The 15,633-nt window shown below is 57.5% G+C and overlaps 1 protein-coding gene across 1 annotated transcript in view; it reads left to right on the forward strand.

The window, feature by feature from the left end:
• NTSR1 (neurotensin receptor 1) overlaps window positions 1–15,633 on the forward strand; it is a 50,499-nt gene that overhangs the window by 30,716 nt on the left and 4,150 nt on the right. Inside the window, exon 2 of the mRNA XM_017503494.2 lies at window positions 13,935–14,127. Within this exon, the coding sequence (XP_017358983.1) occupies window positions 13,935–14,127 (193 nt within the window). The remainder of the gene's footprint in view (window positions 1–13,934; window positions 14,128–15,633) is intronic.

Consider the following 15,633-nt stretch of genomic DNA (forward strand, 5'->3'; position numbering starts at 1 on the left):
AATGGCCCCTTGTCTTCCCCCAGACCATGCTGCATGCCCCCTGGTCCTCCACAGCCACATCCCTTTCCCTGCCATGCCCATCTGCCCACGTCTGCCGCCCCTCCCGCCCCCTCCTCTGCCTCCGTGTGGGAGCCTCAGATGCATCCGGAGCACTGTCCCGACTTGTGAAGCCTCCGCCAGGTGGGCCTGCTCGAGGTGCACGCAGAGGTGCTGACGGGTGCAGATGGCCGGCCTGGTGCATGCAGGGAGAGCAGCAGACACAGGTGCTGCCACTGAGTTCTGGAACATTCCAAGAAGAGTCAGGCAAGCTCCTACCTGCTCAGGTCTGCAGCCCGGCTTGGGGAGAAGCCTGCAGCCATGGGTCAGCCTCCAGCTGCCAGCAGTAACAGCCCCAGCCACGGGGAGGTCCGAGAAGCAAGGCCTCATTTCCAAAAATGGCCTCAGCTGCGGCCACATTCCTGCAGGGTGGAAGGACAGGCTGATGAGCACCAGCAAAGCATCAGGAAAATCTCTCGCAAGCCTGTGAGCCGTGCATCTGGCTCGAGAGAGAGGCTTCCTCTGGAGCCAATCAGCCCCTTCTGGCTTTCCCGGGCTCACAATGTTAACACCTTGCAAGGCGGCCGTGGGCCTCAGCCAGGCCTGCGTCTGCGGGGAGCCCTGTGCAGGGCCTCCTTTCTGCCTGCAGGGAGGCTGGAAACGCGTCCTGGCTCACACTGGGCCTCTCAGTGGCTCCAGCCTTGGCCGCTCTTAGCAGCAGAGTTGGCGGAGGTTCTGGGTCTCAAGCCAGAGGTCTCAAAGGTGGACCAGCCCACCCCCTTCCTTCCTGAGAAGGAGTCAGGGCCAGCATCGCTCAGGGTCGCTCAGTGAGGCCAGAGTCCTGGGCTGCCTTGTTCCTGACTCTAAGATCTAGAAACAGGGAAGATCTGGGACTTTATGCACTGAGCCATCCATAAAGCAGAAAGCCAAGCCTGGTCACTGTTGTAAAGGAAAGCCTGCGTGGCCGTGAGGGAGACACATGTGAATCCAGTGCTTGTGGTGTCACTGGGGCCTGTTGGGCTCTGAAGACTGAAGTGTTGACCGGGAGGCTGTCCCACATGCTGCTGGGCCGCAGCCCCCTCTGGCTGTGCTTGGCCCTGGCCCCTGGGCACTCAATTCATTGAGTCTCCCGTGTCCCATGCTCTTGAGATCCAGACTCGGCATTGGATGGGCTGCCCTGGGTCCTGCTGCTGTCGCAGAGCACTGCCCTTCCCCTCAGGCATGCAGGGCCGAGGCTGGTGTCCCTGGAATTGCACGGGAGGGGCCTGGCTGAAGCAGAGGGCAGAGATCCAGGGTGAAGCCAGAGCCTGGGGCCCCTCCGAGCCCAGGGGCTGGGCAGCTGGGGACAAGGAGAGCCAGGTATCACTGAATTAGTCCCTCCCATGCAGGGACTGTGGGGGAGGGGCGGCCCCGGCCCTCCTCCCTCACCCCTGCAGCCTCTTCCAGCGGGTGAGGACACCTGGCTCTGTCCACCATAATCGGAACCAGCAGGGCAGAACAGGCATTCTGTTGACACTGCCAAGATGCTGTGTAGAGCCACATGTCCACAGGACACGGTGGCCAGCTTTGCCAGGTTGTGGCCTTTAGGCGCTGGGAGGGGCAGGAGGTGCCTGAGCTGGCCTTGTGGCTGCATGGCAGAAAGGCACACAGAGGACCGTGGGGCTGGAGATGCAACAGCTGGTGAGGGCCAGGACTGGAGAACAGGCGGGCAGGGCACGGGGTGCGTCCTGCAGCCAGGGATTGGGCTGTCCTGCAGGCAGCCAAAAATGCTGGCTCTTTTCCAGATGTGCACTCTGAAACAGAATCTTAAGTCCTGCTGGGCCCACTGGACCCCAGAGCACCCCATCGTCCCCAGCTGCAGGCCTTCCCACTTCGTGATGGCAGCTCCCCCTCCGCCACAGCAGGGGGCTTTGCACGAACGCCCCAGAAATCCATGGTGCTGTCTGCAGAGCTCCAGAGCTTTTCCTGCGTGGAAATTTTCCAGACAGTGAGGGTTTTGTCACGGGACCAGGCTCCCAAACGCTCTGTGCTGAGTGTGTTGGCCCCACTTCTGATCTGTCAAGTTAGTGCCCGGCACTTTAGAAAAATGCAAACAGAAGCCTTAGCAAACCTCATCAGGTTGGCTCATCCTTAATCGTGGGGTGAGCAGCAGGCAGATCTTACAAGCCGTGCAGGCCAGAAGGAAAAGGTCATGCCAAGTCTGAAGGTGGAGAGCGGAGTTGTGGACTCAAGCCCAGGGGAGCCCTCCAGGGCCACGGTTTCCTAGTCTGAGAAAGAGGAGTGCTGGCCCTGCCAGGGCTCCTTCCTGCTCAGGTCCCCACAGAGGAGGGGGCCGTGACTAGGGGCCAGAATCCCACCCCTGACTCACTGCTCTGTACAGCCTCCTATGCTCATCCAGAGTTTTGAAAGCCCCATTGTTGCTTCCCGGCAGAGGCCTGGTGGATGTGAGCGTTCTCATGGGCTTGAAGCTGGCAGATACTTCAAACCAGGCAGAGACCCACAGCACTGCCTTGGATTTGTTCTTAAGGGGTGCTGGAGCAGCTGAAAAGCAAACTTGCCACCCCAGCACCGTCCTCAGTGGCTAATGGGGCACACCCTCCCTCAGCTGTTGCTGAGGGTCCTGGGCCCCAGCCAGGCTGAGTGAGGGGAGGGCCATTCTTGGGGCTGAGGGCCGGGGGCCTCCCCTCCTCCTGTCCTGGAGGGCACCAGCCTAGCACAGGTGGAGGAGGAGGGGGTGTCGGGAAGGCCCATACCCTAATCCAACTGAGGGCCTCTGGGCTAAGTCAGTGGCCTCCTGGCAGCCAGGCTGGTGCCAGTCCAGCAGCTCAGCTGGGCACAGACAGGACTTGTCACCAGGGGCTTCTGTTCTGCCAAGTCCCCACTTAGATAGTGGCCTCTATGGCTCCAGCAATCAGGAGGGAAAAGATTCCAACTCCCACACTCAGGGTTTCCTGCTGCCTGGCAGAGGAGAGGAGGGCACACCTCTTGCCGAGGTGATCAGTGACTCACCTGCCCTGCTCAGAGGAGGGGTCTGCAGGCGGCCAGAGTTCTCCTGATGGGGTTCCTGCCCCCAGCTGGCTTGGGGGTCCTCACACCGGCCCCCACCCCACATCTGCAGCCCCTTCGATGGCGCCTGGGCACTGTCTGTGGTGCTGAAACCCGAGGCTCCTGGGGCTCTGCATTCTCCTCTTGAACCTCTCCCAGAAATTCCAAACCAGAAGAAAAGTGCAGGGAGCAGGGTGGAGGAGCCGTGGACAGAGGCTGCGCAGCAGTCGAGGCCCCTGAGAGGTCGCCAAGGAGCTGCGGCCTTTGGACTAGACGTTCTCGAAACCTGGCAGTGGCACAGAGACGGCATCTGCTCAGGCAAGGCGCGTGCCTCACCGGGGGGACGAGGACGCCGCTCACGATGACATAGGACGTGAGAGCTCAGGCCGGGTTCAGGCCCCTGGGTGTTCACAGCTGTGCCTGGGTCTCTTTACAGAATGAGGCTGGCAGCAGCCTGTGCCTCACAGGTGAGACGTGTGTGCCTGAGGTGGTGCACGTGGAGAGCGTGGAGAGCCCGGGACAGTCGGCTGGAGGCCGCAACGTCAGCTGGAAAGTGGAGGTTAGGAATTCAAACCCTCAGCTTTAATACTGAGCCAAAACCTGCATGTGGGAGCGCTCGGGTGGAGGCGTGACGGGGTCGTGACGGGCCGGGCTCTAGCCAGCGGCTGCACCATCCATTTCACCCCTTCCCACAGTGGTCCCACAAACACCAAGGTGGCCCGCACACCCCTCCGTGACACAGCCCTGGTCCTGCCCTCAGGACACAAACTGGCTGCTCCACACGGCGATGCGGCTCACCGTCACCTGTCTTGCTTTCCAGGCCCCCATCCCCTGTGGGTCAGGCGTGTCCCCCATGGCCAGCAAGTCCCACAGCTTGGCATTCCTGATCCCAGCAGCATCTTGAGCCAGGCCTGGTACTGCTTAGATGCCTGGGAGGGTGACTGAGGGACAGAACAATGTCCCAAGCCGGCCACCACCAGAACCTTCTAGAACAAGGTCACACTACCAGTCCTTTATGCCTTCATTCCTCTCTCCCAGACACCTGCTCACACACAGCCCCAGATCTCGGGAGTCCTGCGGTGGCCCCAGGTAGCCACTGCTTTTCCCTCTCCCTGGGTCCCTGCCTGGTGTCTCCTCTGAGCACAGCCGCTGCCCAGAGCATCCTGGATGACCTCACTCCTGGAAAGCGCTAGGCTATGTCACCTTAAGGACCCCTTTGCTCTCTCCACCCTGGCACCCCACCTCTGGCACAAGGAGCAAGGACCCGCCCACTGGTGTTCCCATCCCTTCCCCCTCAGTGCTTCCCCAGCTCCAGGGCCGTGAGGCAGCCACGGTGGCCTTGGTGTGGCCGTGGGGTTCCCGTTCATCTCAGGGCACCTGTCACTGGATACCTCCGCAGGACAGGCAGGTGGAATGTTCTGAGTTTCAGCTTTGTGTGTGTAGGTAGTTCACTGTGGGACTCTAGCTTTTGGGGGACAGACCTGAGACCCCCACAGCTGCCCTGCCCTCTCCCCAAATCAGCCCAAGGGCTCCAGTCCAGAGAGCCAGGCTGGGAGGGGAGCACAGAGCTGTCCCCTGCTGGACGTGTGCCGGCCATGTCGGGCCACCCATTGCCTCATGCCCACCCCTGCCCAGTCAGCTGAGTGCCCTGTGGTATGGGTGCGTCGTGACATCACGGCCAGCCTTGAGTTGTTCCCCAGTCTTTGGTGTTTTGAACAAGCTGTACTGACAGCCTGGCCCACCGCGTTTCTGAATTAATTCTGCCACTGCTCCTGGCCTCAGCCATGGTGGGGAAGGCAAGTTGGGGCGTGAGAACCCTGGGAGCTGCTCCCAAGTCAGCGTTTGCTGGTTCGGGCAGGGGCCTCTGCACCTGGAATCTGTCCGGTAGGTTAGAAGAGACTGCCCCAAGCCTGGGCCCTGCTAGGGCTGGTCATCCCCTCAGGGAGGGGGTGATCCCCTGCCAGCCCAGCAAGGCCACCCCAGCGGTCCCCACTTGGGGAGGGTGTGGACAGGAGCCTCCCCTCGCAGCCTCCCTGCCACTCTGCCGCATCCTACAAAGCCCTGGGTTCTGCAGAAGCGTTTTGCCGAGCAGTGTTTGGCACCTTCCCACCCGGCACAGCTTGGCGGCGGAGACGGGGAGCAGCTGTCAGTCTGGAGCTGTCTCTTGATCTAAACACAATGGGATGAATTAGAAAGGCCCAGCACAAAACAGGCCACTGCTGTGGAAGGGTGGAGCGCCGTGAGAACGCCCTGCCTGAGGTCAGCCAAGGCGGCTGTCCTGTGTCGGGGGCGCCCTCCTGCCAGCTGGGTGTGCCCTCACCTGTGGGCGGCGCAGCATGTGACCCTCCCTCCCGCCCAAGGCGGAGCTCAGACCAGCCACCCCGAGTCCGCGCCCCAGTCCAGATCCCCTAACACACCTGCTGTTTCATTGTCTAACCCTTCGCTCACCTCCCTCCTCCCCAACAAAATCACAAACTCGAGGGGGCAGAGGCCAGGCTGCTGGAATCCCTTCCACAGGCCCGGCCCCACCTGCTGTCACCCCAGAGTGTCCCATCCCAGCCTCCCAAGCCCTGTGCCCCCAGTTTGCTTCCTTTCCTGTGCCCAAGGGAGCACAGTGGGTGCTCCGGGCACTGAGGCAGCAGCACCTTCAGGCTCGCTCTTTTAGGAATGAGGCTGAGGTCAGGAGGACCGGCCGAGCTCACAGCTGGCCGGGGAACAAGCCAGGCCACCTGTCCTGGCACTAAGCCCCAGGCGCTTGGCCGCTTCCCAACCGGCCACTCGAACACCATCCCCCTGACCCAGAGGAGGCCGAGAGGCGGGAGGTGGCAGCTGAGTGCTGTGCATGGCAGAGGATGCTGCCTGAAGCATAAGATGCCCCAGGAGGCAGCCCCCCGTCCAGCCCACCGTGACTGTCACCTGCCAGGACCCTCTGCTCTGGGACATCCACCCAAACCTCAGAGACCCAGCCACTGAGGCCACGGCCCAGCTGCCCAGCCGGCTCCAGGGAGGGTGGCCCAGACAGTTCTGCCACCTGAGGGTGTTAGTTCACACATCAGACTCAGAGGGAGACCCAGACAGCGACACAGAGACAGAGGAAAACAGTGACGCAGGGAGACACTGAGACAGAGATGCCTAGACAGAGACACACAGACACAGAGACACCGAAGCAGAGACAGACACATGTACAGAGAGACACAGGGAGGAAAATAGATACAAGGAGAGACACAGAGACAACACAGGAGAAAGATACAAAGACGCAGCCACGCTCTGTCTCGCCTCTGAATCCAGCTGTGGCGTGGACCCCGCCGGACTGGATGCCTTCCCTGCAGCTGCTGGACAGCCTCGCCGTCCCCAGGGCTTCCCTGCTCTTGGCCACAACCCTCCCCTGCTGCTTGGAATTGCAAAGCCAGGTGGTCTGGGAGTCGCCGCCACCACGTGTCCCCCAGAATATTCGTGGGTCCCTGCTCTTTAGAGACAAAAGGCGCCAGGGGGTGGTGGCATCGGTGGCGCTCAGGCGTGCTCTGGCCAGCCCTGCGTGACCTTCAGCCTGGTTGAGTCCATGAGACAAAGTCCCCCAAGGCTGCCTAGGTGGCCAGCACTGAGATGCCTAAAGAGGTAGATGCTCAGCCTGGGCAGGGGGCGGGGGCCACACCAAGCAGGGGTCAGAGAAGGGGTCAGCCAGGGGGAAGGTCAAGGCTACCGCCCAGGAGGTCACCACCAGGCCCCCACACTACCCCGGCCTGGCTGCCTGCTTCCTGTTCCGTTCTCACCCCGAGTTCTCAGGGCTGTGAGTTTGCCGGACCCTCTGCCAGGAGAGTGCAGGCTCCCTGCAGGCTCCCGGGCACCATAAGGTCAGAGATGAGAAGTCACCCCCTGGCAGAGGTCTTCCCCGAACGCCCAGCACCACCGCAGCCAGGCTGCCTCCAGCGTTCCTGTGTCTGTTGCTCTTATTGGCCCTGCAGTCAGTGCAGGTGGTGATTTCCGTGGTCTCTCCTCCCCAGGGTCCAAGACCCCTGACGGCAGGGGCTCCTGTGCCCTCTCCAAGGCAGTGATGTTTGTGGGAGGGGAGGGAAGCTAGACTAACCAAGAAAAACAAAGACGTAGCTAAGATCAGAAATGAAAGAGGAGAACTTACAAGGTGCTGCGGAAATCAAAAGGGTCACAATAAACTATGAACAGTTCTATACGGACCACTGGACAGCCTGAAGAAACGGGCACATTCCCAGAAACTCACAAAGCTTCCTCGAGTGAATCGTAAGAAATGGAAAATCTGAAAGGACTGACAACAAAGGAGGAGACTGAATCGGTCATCGGAAACCTCCCAAAAACAGAAAACCCCAGGGCAGGGCCAGGTGCTTCACTGATGGATGCTACAAACGTTTAAAGAATTAACGCCAGTCCTTATACAATTCCCAAAATGTGAAGAGGAAGGAACTTTCTAACTCGTCTAACAAGGTCAGCATTACCCTGATGCCAAAGCCAGAGAAGCGTGCTGTGGGAAAAGAAGCTGGAGGCAAAAATCCTCAACGGAACGCTGGCAAACTGCATTCAACACCGTGTTGACAGACCGTCGGCCGCGAGCAGGTGGGATTTATCCCCGTGAGGCAAACGTGGCTCAGCACACGCGAATCAGGGAATGTGATACACCATCCACACGAACAGAATGAAGGACAAGAGCCACCTGATCATCTCATTTGACACAGAAAAAGCACTTGAGAAAACTCAGCATCCTTTCATGACAAAAACACTCGGCCAACTGGGTGTTGAAGGCACGCTCCACAGAAAGACCACGTGCGACAGACCCACGGTGACCACCACGCTCAGCGGTGAGAGGTAGAGAGCGTTTTCTCTAAGGCCAGGAACAGAGCCAGGACGCTGTGCTCCACACAGTCCTGGAAGTGCCACGCAGAGCCATTAAGCAAGATAAAGCAGTAAACGCCATTGGCATCAGCAAAGGAGAGGTAAGATTGTCTCTGCAGATGGCGTGAGCGTATGTGCAGAAAACCATACAGACTCCACCGGAAAAACGCTGTTCGAACGAACAAACACATTCAGTGAAGTTTCAGGATACAAAGTTGACATATGAAAATTAGCTGTGTTTCTATACACTCACAATTATCCCAAAAAGAAATCAAGAGGGCTGAGTGGAGCGGCTCACACCTGGTTCCCAATCACTTCGGGAGGCTGAGGCGGGTGGATCACCCGAGGTCAGAGTTTCAAAACCAGACTGGCCATCATGGCGAAAACCTGTCTCTACTAAAAACACAAAATTTGCTGGGTGTGGTGGCACACGCCTGCAATCCCAGCTACTTGGAAGGCTGAGGCAGGAGAATCGCTTGAACCACAGGGGATGCATGAGCCAAAACTACCACTGCACGGCAGCCCGGGCAATGAGAGTGAGAATCCATCTCAGAGAAAATCAAGTAAACAATCTCCTTTACCATAGCATCCAAAAGAGTAAATTCAACCAAGGAAGTAGAAGACGTGGACACTGAATATAACATGATGAAAGAAATTGACACAAATAAATGGAAGGAGAGCTCATATTCATGGATTGCAAGGTTAATGTTGCTAAAATTTTCATGCTATCCAAAGTGATCTACAGATTCAATGTAGTCCCTATCAAAATTCCGATGATGTTTTTCACAGAAATAGAAAAAAAAAAAAACCTAGGATTCATATTGAGCCACAAAAGAGCTCAAATAGTCAAAGCAATATTGAGAAGAAAAAACTGGAGGCGTCACGCTTCCTAATTTCCTTTTATATTACAAAGCTATAGTGATCAAAACAGCATGATGCTAGCACCACAGAGACCCTTGGAACAGAATGGAGAGCCCAGAAATCCACTTACAGTCAACTAATCTTTGACAAGGTGCTATGGTTTAAACGTTGCCTCCAAAATTCCTACTAGAACCTAATCCCCAGTGTGGCAGAATTGAGAGGGAGAGCCTTTCAGAGGTGATGGAGTCCTGAGGACTCTGCCCTCATGACTGGATTCATTCATTCACAAATAGACAAGTTACTGGATGAAGGTATCACACAAGGGGAGCTGGTGGCTTTCTGAGAAGAGGATGAGGGACCTGGGCTAGCATGCTCAGCCCCCTCTGCACGGAGGCCCCATGCCACTGTGGAACTTTTCCGAAAGTCTCCACCGGTACGACAGCTGTCGCCAGTTGCATCCGCTGGGCTTTGGACTTCCCAGCCTCCATAACCAAAATAAATATATGCCTTTTCTTTATAAATCACCCAGTTTTGGGTCTTCTGTTGTAAGCAACATAAAATGGACTTAGACACAAGGGCACCGATACACAGTGGGGAGAAAGCAGCCTCTTCAATACACGGTGATGGGAAAACTTGTCCACGTGCAAAAGAATGGAATTGTACCCTTATCTCCCACCATGCAAAAAAATCGGCTTAAAATCGATTAAAGCTCTAAGCATAAACCCTGAAACTATAACACTGCTAGCAGAAAACACAGAAGAAAATCTCCTTGACTTTGGTCTTGGCAATGATTTCTTATGACAGCAAAAACGCAGGCAACAAAAGCAGCGTGAATGAGACCATGTTTCATTGAAAGTCTCCGCACAGCAAAAGAAACAACATGAAAAGCCAGGGTACAAAGTGGAAGAAAGGTAACCAGTCTGAAAATGGGCAAGGGGCCCGGGCGGCGTTTTTCCAAGGAAGGCGTGCAGATGGCCAGTGGGTTTACAAAAAGGTGCTCACATCACTAGTCGTCCGGAAACGCAAAACCACGGGGAGCTGCCACCACACATCCATTAGGGTGGCTGCCATCAAAAAGCCCACAGGTAGCTAGTGTTTGGGGACACTGTGGAGAAAAGGGAACCTTTGTGACTGTCGGTGGGAATCTATTAAACTGGTACAGCCATTACGGAAAGCAGCGTGGGGCTCCTCAGAAAAGGATAGGGTCACCGCAGCATCCAGCAAGCCCACTCTGGTGTTTATGCAACCCGGTGGAATCTGGATCTCAAAAAGATCCCTGCATGCCCATGTCCACTGCAGCACTGCTCACAATAGCCAGGACACAGAATCAACCCAGGGGTCCCTCAACAGACCAACAGATGGAGAAGACGTGGCGTGGATACACCGGGAGAGCTGCTCAGTCTTGAAACATGAGCGGATCTTGTCATTTGCAGTAGCCACAGTGAACCTGGGGACCTTACGCTAAGTGAAATAAGCCCGGCGCAGAAAGACAAACGCTGTGTGGTCTCGCTTATGCGTGGAATCTGAAAAAGCAAACTCGTGAAAAAGCAGAACACTGAGGGCTGGGGGAGGGGAGTGAGGAACGGGGAGGGGTCGATCGAGGGTCGCCAAGTTTCGGTTATAAGGCGAGTAAGTTCTGGAGCTCTGAGGACCAGGGTTAACGATACAGCATTGCACACTCGAAATTTCCTAGGAGAATAAATCTTGTGTTCTCACTACAAAAAAGGGGCTATGTGAGGTGATGGATGTGCTCACGAGGTTGGCAGTGATGATCCTTTCACAGTGTACACAGCAAATAGGTACAAATGTTTTGAGCTGGGTGCCTCGCCCTCTTGCCCAGGCTGGAATGCGGTGGCACAGTCATAGCTCACCAGAGCCTCAAACTGCCGGGCTGAAGTGATCCTCCCATCTCAGCCTCCCAAGGACCTGGCACTATAGGCATGTGCCACCATGCCTGGCTGCTTTTTTTAGTTTTTGTAGAGACGGGGATCTCACTATGTTGCCCAGGCTGGTCTCAAGCTCCTGGCCTCAAGGGATCTTCCTGCCTCAGCCTCCCAAAAATACTGGGATTATAGGAATGAGCTACAGCACCCAGTCAATAGATACAATTTTTATTTGCCAATTATGCCTCAATAAGGCTGGGGGGGGAAAGGTTAAAAATATATACATTTAAATGTAAAACTTCCATGATTTCTTTTAGTAATGTTACAGTTTTTGGTTTTAGGTTTTAATCTTTTTAATCTTCTGACCCTCTGGAATTTTTCTGATGTGAGATCTCTGTGAGTTAGGTTACCAGTTCCAGGAGCTAAGTCAAATTGTCTTATCCCTTGAGAAAAGGAAGATTTCTTTTGCTCAAGACACACTGAAAGTCCAAGAGTAACAGCTGAAGGCACAGCTTGGCCCGGGAGCACAGATGGTGTCCTGGGGTGCCCCCTTTCACCCGTGCTGGCTTCATTCTTAGGTGTTCCCTAAAAGGTAGGGAAAAGGCACCCACGGCCACAGATGCCCTTTCCTGCTTAGTGAGCCCAGGCAAAGCCATTCTGAGACTGCTTCCCACTTAAGTTGTGGAGCTGTGGTGTGTCTACCACGGATAGCTCTGGTGTTTTACGGGGACTGGATGCACAGACATCATCTCAGTGGGTCCTTCTGCCCGGGGAGGGCCTGTCCTTCGCCTGGCTTGGTCCTCCAAGCCCCCGGCAGCATGGCAGCCTTTCCTCCGAGCCCCGCGCTGCTCACTGATGCTCCCTTTGCTTGTCGTGGGGGGCAGGCAGCTCCTTCCCCAGAGCAGGAGAGATGACAGGAAGAGTGGCGTTGGCCAAAGCCCCCGCTTCCAGCTGTGGTCTGGGAAGAGAAGGCTGACCCCAGGAGTAGGGGCACTCCCCTCAGCCCCCAATCCTACTCGGCCTCAGCCTCCAGGGTGGGCAGGAGGGGGAGGCAGGGAAGGGCCACACTCCCTCTGGAAGGCAGGGTTGTGCCACCTCTGTCTGCACACATGGCCCCTCGGTGGCCTCTGCTTGGGTGCTGCAGGGGAGGGGCCTCCTCTCCCTGCCTCTGGGAACTGCAGGGCCCAGGGTCTGATTTCCTCCGACAGGGGCAGCCAGAGGGCTAGGGCCAGACCCCGCAGCCTACCAGCCCCCGGAGGCAGCTACTTTTGCTGCCCGTGTCGGTGAGGTTGGTATTTTAAATGTTTTGACATTTAAAATCTGTGTTGGATACATTGGTGCTGTTTAAACTATGCCGGGGCTGTGGTGACTCACGGAATTGGTTTGTCTCCTGAGGCTGGGCCCAGCCATCCCCCGCCCCGCTCCCAGCAGCCAGAGTGGGCAGAGGCACTTTCTACCCGCCCCAACCTCATCGGCACCTTGTCATCCTGCAGAAGGTGGACTTCAGCCAGGGCAGCAGAACGTGGGGGGCGTGGGGGTGGCCCCAGATCCCAAAGCCCATGTTGGGGAGGGCAGAACAGACCTGCCTCCCAGCAGGGTCAGCGGCGGTGGTGGTGGCTCTCAGGAGCCCATCAGGCAGGTGCAGGACGCTGCCTCCAGGGGTTGGAGTCTCCCCCCTCCACGCATGTCCTCTGAGCCGTTTAGCAGATCTTTGCTCAAATGGAACCTGAGGGTGAGCTTGGGCCGTCTTCTCCCTGAAGGTCTCTGAGTGCTTCTGAGTGGAGCCTGGTGCTTCGGTGGGAGCAGGAAGGACCGTCAGCCAGTGCCCAGAGCGGGCCAGGGATTAAACCTGAGCGCCGACATTCCCGCCCTGTCCCGTGGCCACTGCCGCCTTCATTAGCGGGACAAGGTGAGGATTGTCCTCACTGGGGCCATCCTGACCTGAACTGTTGAGGCCACACAGCTCTGCTCTCCCTGGTGAGAGGAGGTCAGCAGAGAGGAGGTCCCTGCAGCCCAGCCAAGGGAACCCCCGTGGCAGATATTCCTGGACTTCCTACGGAAATCATAGCCACCAGCCACAGAGCAGTACAGGCCGCTTCTCCAACACACCCAAAAGCTTCTTGGAATCAGCAATTCAGCATGAGGGTCCCGGGCAGCCTGGCAGAGAGGGCAGCCCTCGTCCCCAGCACAAGATGGAGCGGTCCCGGGCAGCCTGGCAGAGAGGGGCAGCCCTCGTCCCCAGCACGAGATGGAGCCTGCAAAGTGCAGAAGCCAGAGGCGCCGGGATCTGGCTTGCAGGGAGGAGCATCTTACAAAGAATCCAAGGCCAAGGACGCACTTGAAGCCTCTGATGGCTGTCGTTCCACCCCCCATGGAGGGGCTGGTTTCTCCATCAGAAGCCGGGCCAAGCCCGCCCTGGCTCGTTCCGGCTTGCTCCGCTGCTGCGCATCCACAGATGCGTCCCCTTCCCGCTCTGAGCAGCAGCTCTGGCTGAGGGAGAGGCTGGGCCGCGGCCCCATCTGGGGAAGCCACAGCCACCTGGCCAGTGCCTGCAAAGTGGAGACTCAGCCAGGAGTCGCAGAAGGAGCAGGACTCGGCTCAAGCCAGGCTCAAATCCCGGCGCAGCCCCTCCCACGCCGGAGTCTCTGGGCAGACCTCTAGCCTGTCCAGGGCTTGGATCAGGCACACAGCGGCTGTGATGGCCCAGCCTTGTGGGTGGAAGCGGGCGGGGGGCGGGCAGTGGGGGCTCCAGGCGCTAATAAGAGGAGCCCTGTACCTTTCAGTGCCCTGAGAGGTAGCTGGGGTGGGCGGGAGGAAGGGGTTTCTGTTAGCGTGAGCTGTCAGGACCTGCGAGAACTGCCCGCACACAGCTTTGAGACCGGCCTCAGGCATGGACGCAACAGGCCCAGACCTGGGAACCTAGAGCCCAGGGCCTTTGCCACAGCCACACCCCAGTGACACCCCAGCATGTGTGCTCCTTGCCATGTCCAGGCAGGACCCTCGGGAAGGGCTCGTGGAGGCATGGAGGTGGGGGAGCCTGCAAACTTCTTTCTAGTCAGAGGCAGAGTCAGGGCAGGCTGGGAGCGAGCTTAGAACTGTGGCCGGGGTGGCCGTGTCTACGGGCAGCTGGGACAGGACTGGACCTCCCGAACCGGTGGTGACTGAGGGCCGCCAAGCGTGCAGGCCTGACACCCCGGCCAGCATGAGTCCCGCTGCCGGCCGTGACGTCCCACCCTTCCTCTCCCGCAGGTCAACACCTTCATGTCCTTCATATTCCCCATGGTGGTCATCTCCGTCCTGAACACCATCATCGCCAACAAGCTGACAGTCATGGTCCGCCAGGCCGCCGAGCAGGGCCAGGTGGGGGACCAGCACAGCACGTTCAGCATGGCCATCGAGCCCGGCAGGGTCCAGGCCCTGCGGCACGGCGTACATGTCCTACGTACGTACTCTGGGCCCTCTGGGGTGGGAGGGGGGCCAGGGCCAGCAAAGGCAGCCAGTATGGAACCACCCCGAGCCTGGGCAAGGCTTAAAGACATGGGGATGGAGCTGTCAGGCCAAGACCCAAGGGTGCCAGCTCCCCCCAGGGGTGAGTGCCACCTACACTCCCTCCATCCTTCCTTCCTTTCCTCCTCCTATCCCTCCATCCTCCCTTCACCCTTCCACCTCTTCCTCCCTCCCTCCATTCATCCAACCCTCCCTCCCTCCGTCCCTCCATCCATCCGTCCACTTGCTTACGTGCTCACTCATTCCTTTGCTCTGCAGTCTGCAGAGTGCCCAGCCTGGGTCTCACTCACTCTTGCTCACAGGTGTGCAGGTAGCAGAGGCAGGAGCAACCCTGTCCTCTGGGAGAGCAGGGGCTCCACCCAGGAAGCAAACACAGGCACCAGGCACCTTCAGCATGATGAAAAAAATACCACGCCCACCACTACATCTGGCATCTGGGAGGGGTTCCCAGAGCAGGTGGCATCCTGCAAGTCCCAAGGACCAGGAGCCCGTCTGGGCAACAGAGCTGTGGCGAGGAGTTGGCTGGAGCAAAGGCCCTGTGGAGGGAGGTGCTTGGCAAGAAGGCAGGGGCAGGGGCAGGGTGGACGCTGCCATCCACACAGGCCTTGGAGAGTGTGATGGGAACTGGAGAGAATGAAACCTTTTCACACCCGAGACCCAGGTCTTCAGTTGCTTTGCCTGAAGCATTTGGCTTGAGTCCTCCCTGGTGCTGGCCCATTTTCAGGGCTTGTTTGAGGGTGTGGCCAGCCACAGCAGAGGCCCCCAGCCAAGCACATCAGCCTGAGAGACCCTGGCTCTGGGCTCGGCCTTCCCTGCTCATGGGAACCACCCAGGGCTTTGGACACAGAGTGCTCGGGGCTGGTGACGCCCCCAGCAGGGCAGGGCCCGCCCTATCAGAACCCTGAGGACCAGTGCCAGCACACGAGGCCGGCCGGCCGTCCTCTGAGGTGTGACCTGGGCCCAGCGTGCCCTGATTTCTTAGTAGTAGCTGTCCTAATAGGTTTGAGGTGGCATCTCCTTATGGTTTTGAGCTCTGTTTGTCCAGTGATTTACGATGCATGATCGATAACATCTTTTCACGTGCTTGTCAGCCTTTGACGTCTTCTTTGGAGAACTGTCTGAGTCCTTTGCCCATGTTTGAATTGGATTGTTTGTTTTTAGGTTGAGCTTTAGGAGTGCTGCTCTTGGTATTAACTCATTATCAGATGTGATTTGCAAATATTTCCCCCCTTCCTGTGAGCTGACTTCCACTCTCCTGGTCACACCCTTTGACACACAGAAATTTAATTTTTATGTTGTTCAATGTATCTACTTTTTCCTTTTGTGACCTGTGCTTTTGGTGTCAAACCCAAGAAATCATTGCCAAACTCAATGCTGTGAAGTCAGAATGTTTTCTCCTAGGAGTTTTATAGTTTCTGATCTTTTTTTTTTTTTTTTTTTT

Source organism: Cebus imitator, unplaced genomic scaffold (assembly GCF_001604975.1).
Source record: "Cebus imitator isolate Cc_AM_T3 unplaced genomic scaffold, Cebus_imitator-1.0 Scaffold311, whole genome shotgun sequence".
NCBI classification, from domain to species: domain Eukaryota; kingdom Metazoa; phylum Chordata; class Mammalia; order Primates; family Cebidae; genus Cebus; species Cebus imitator.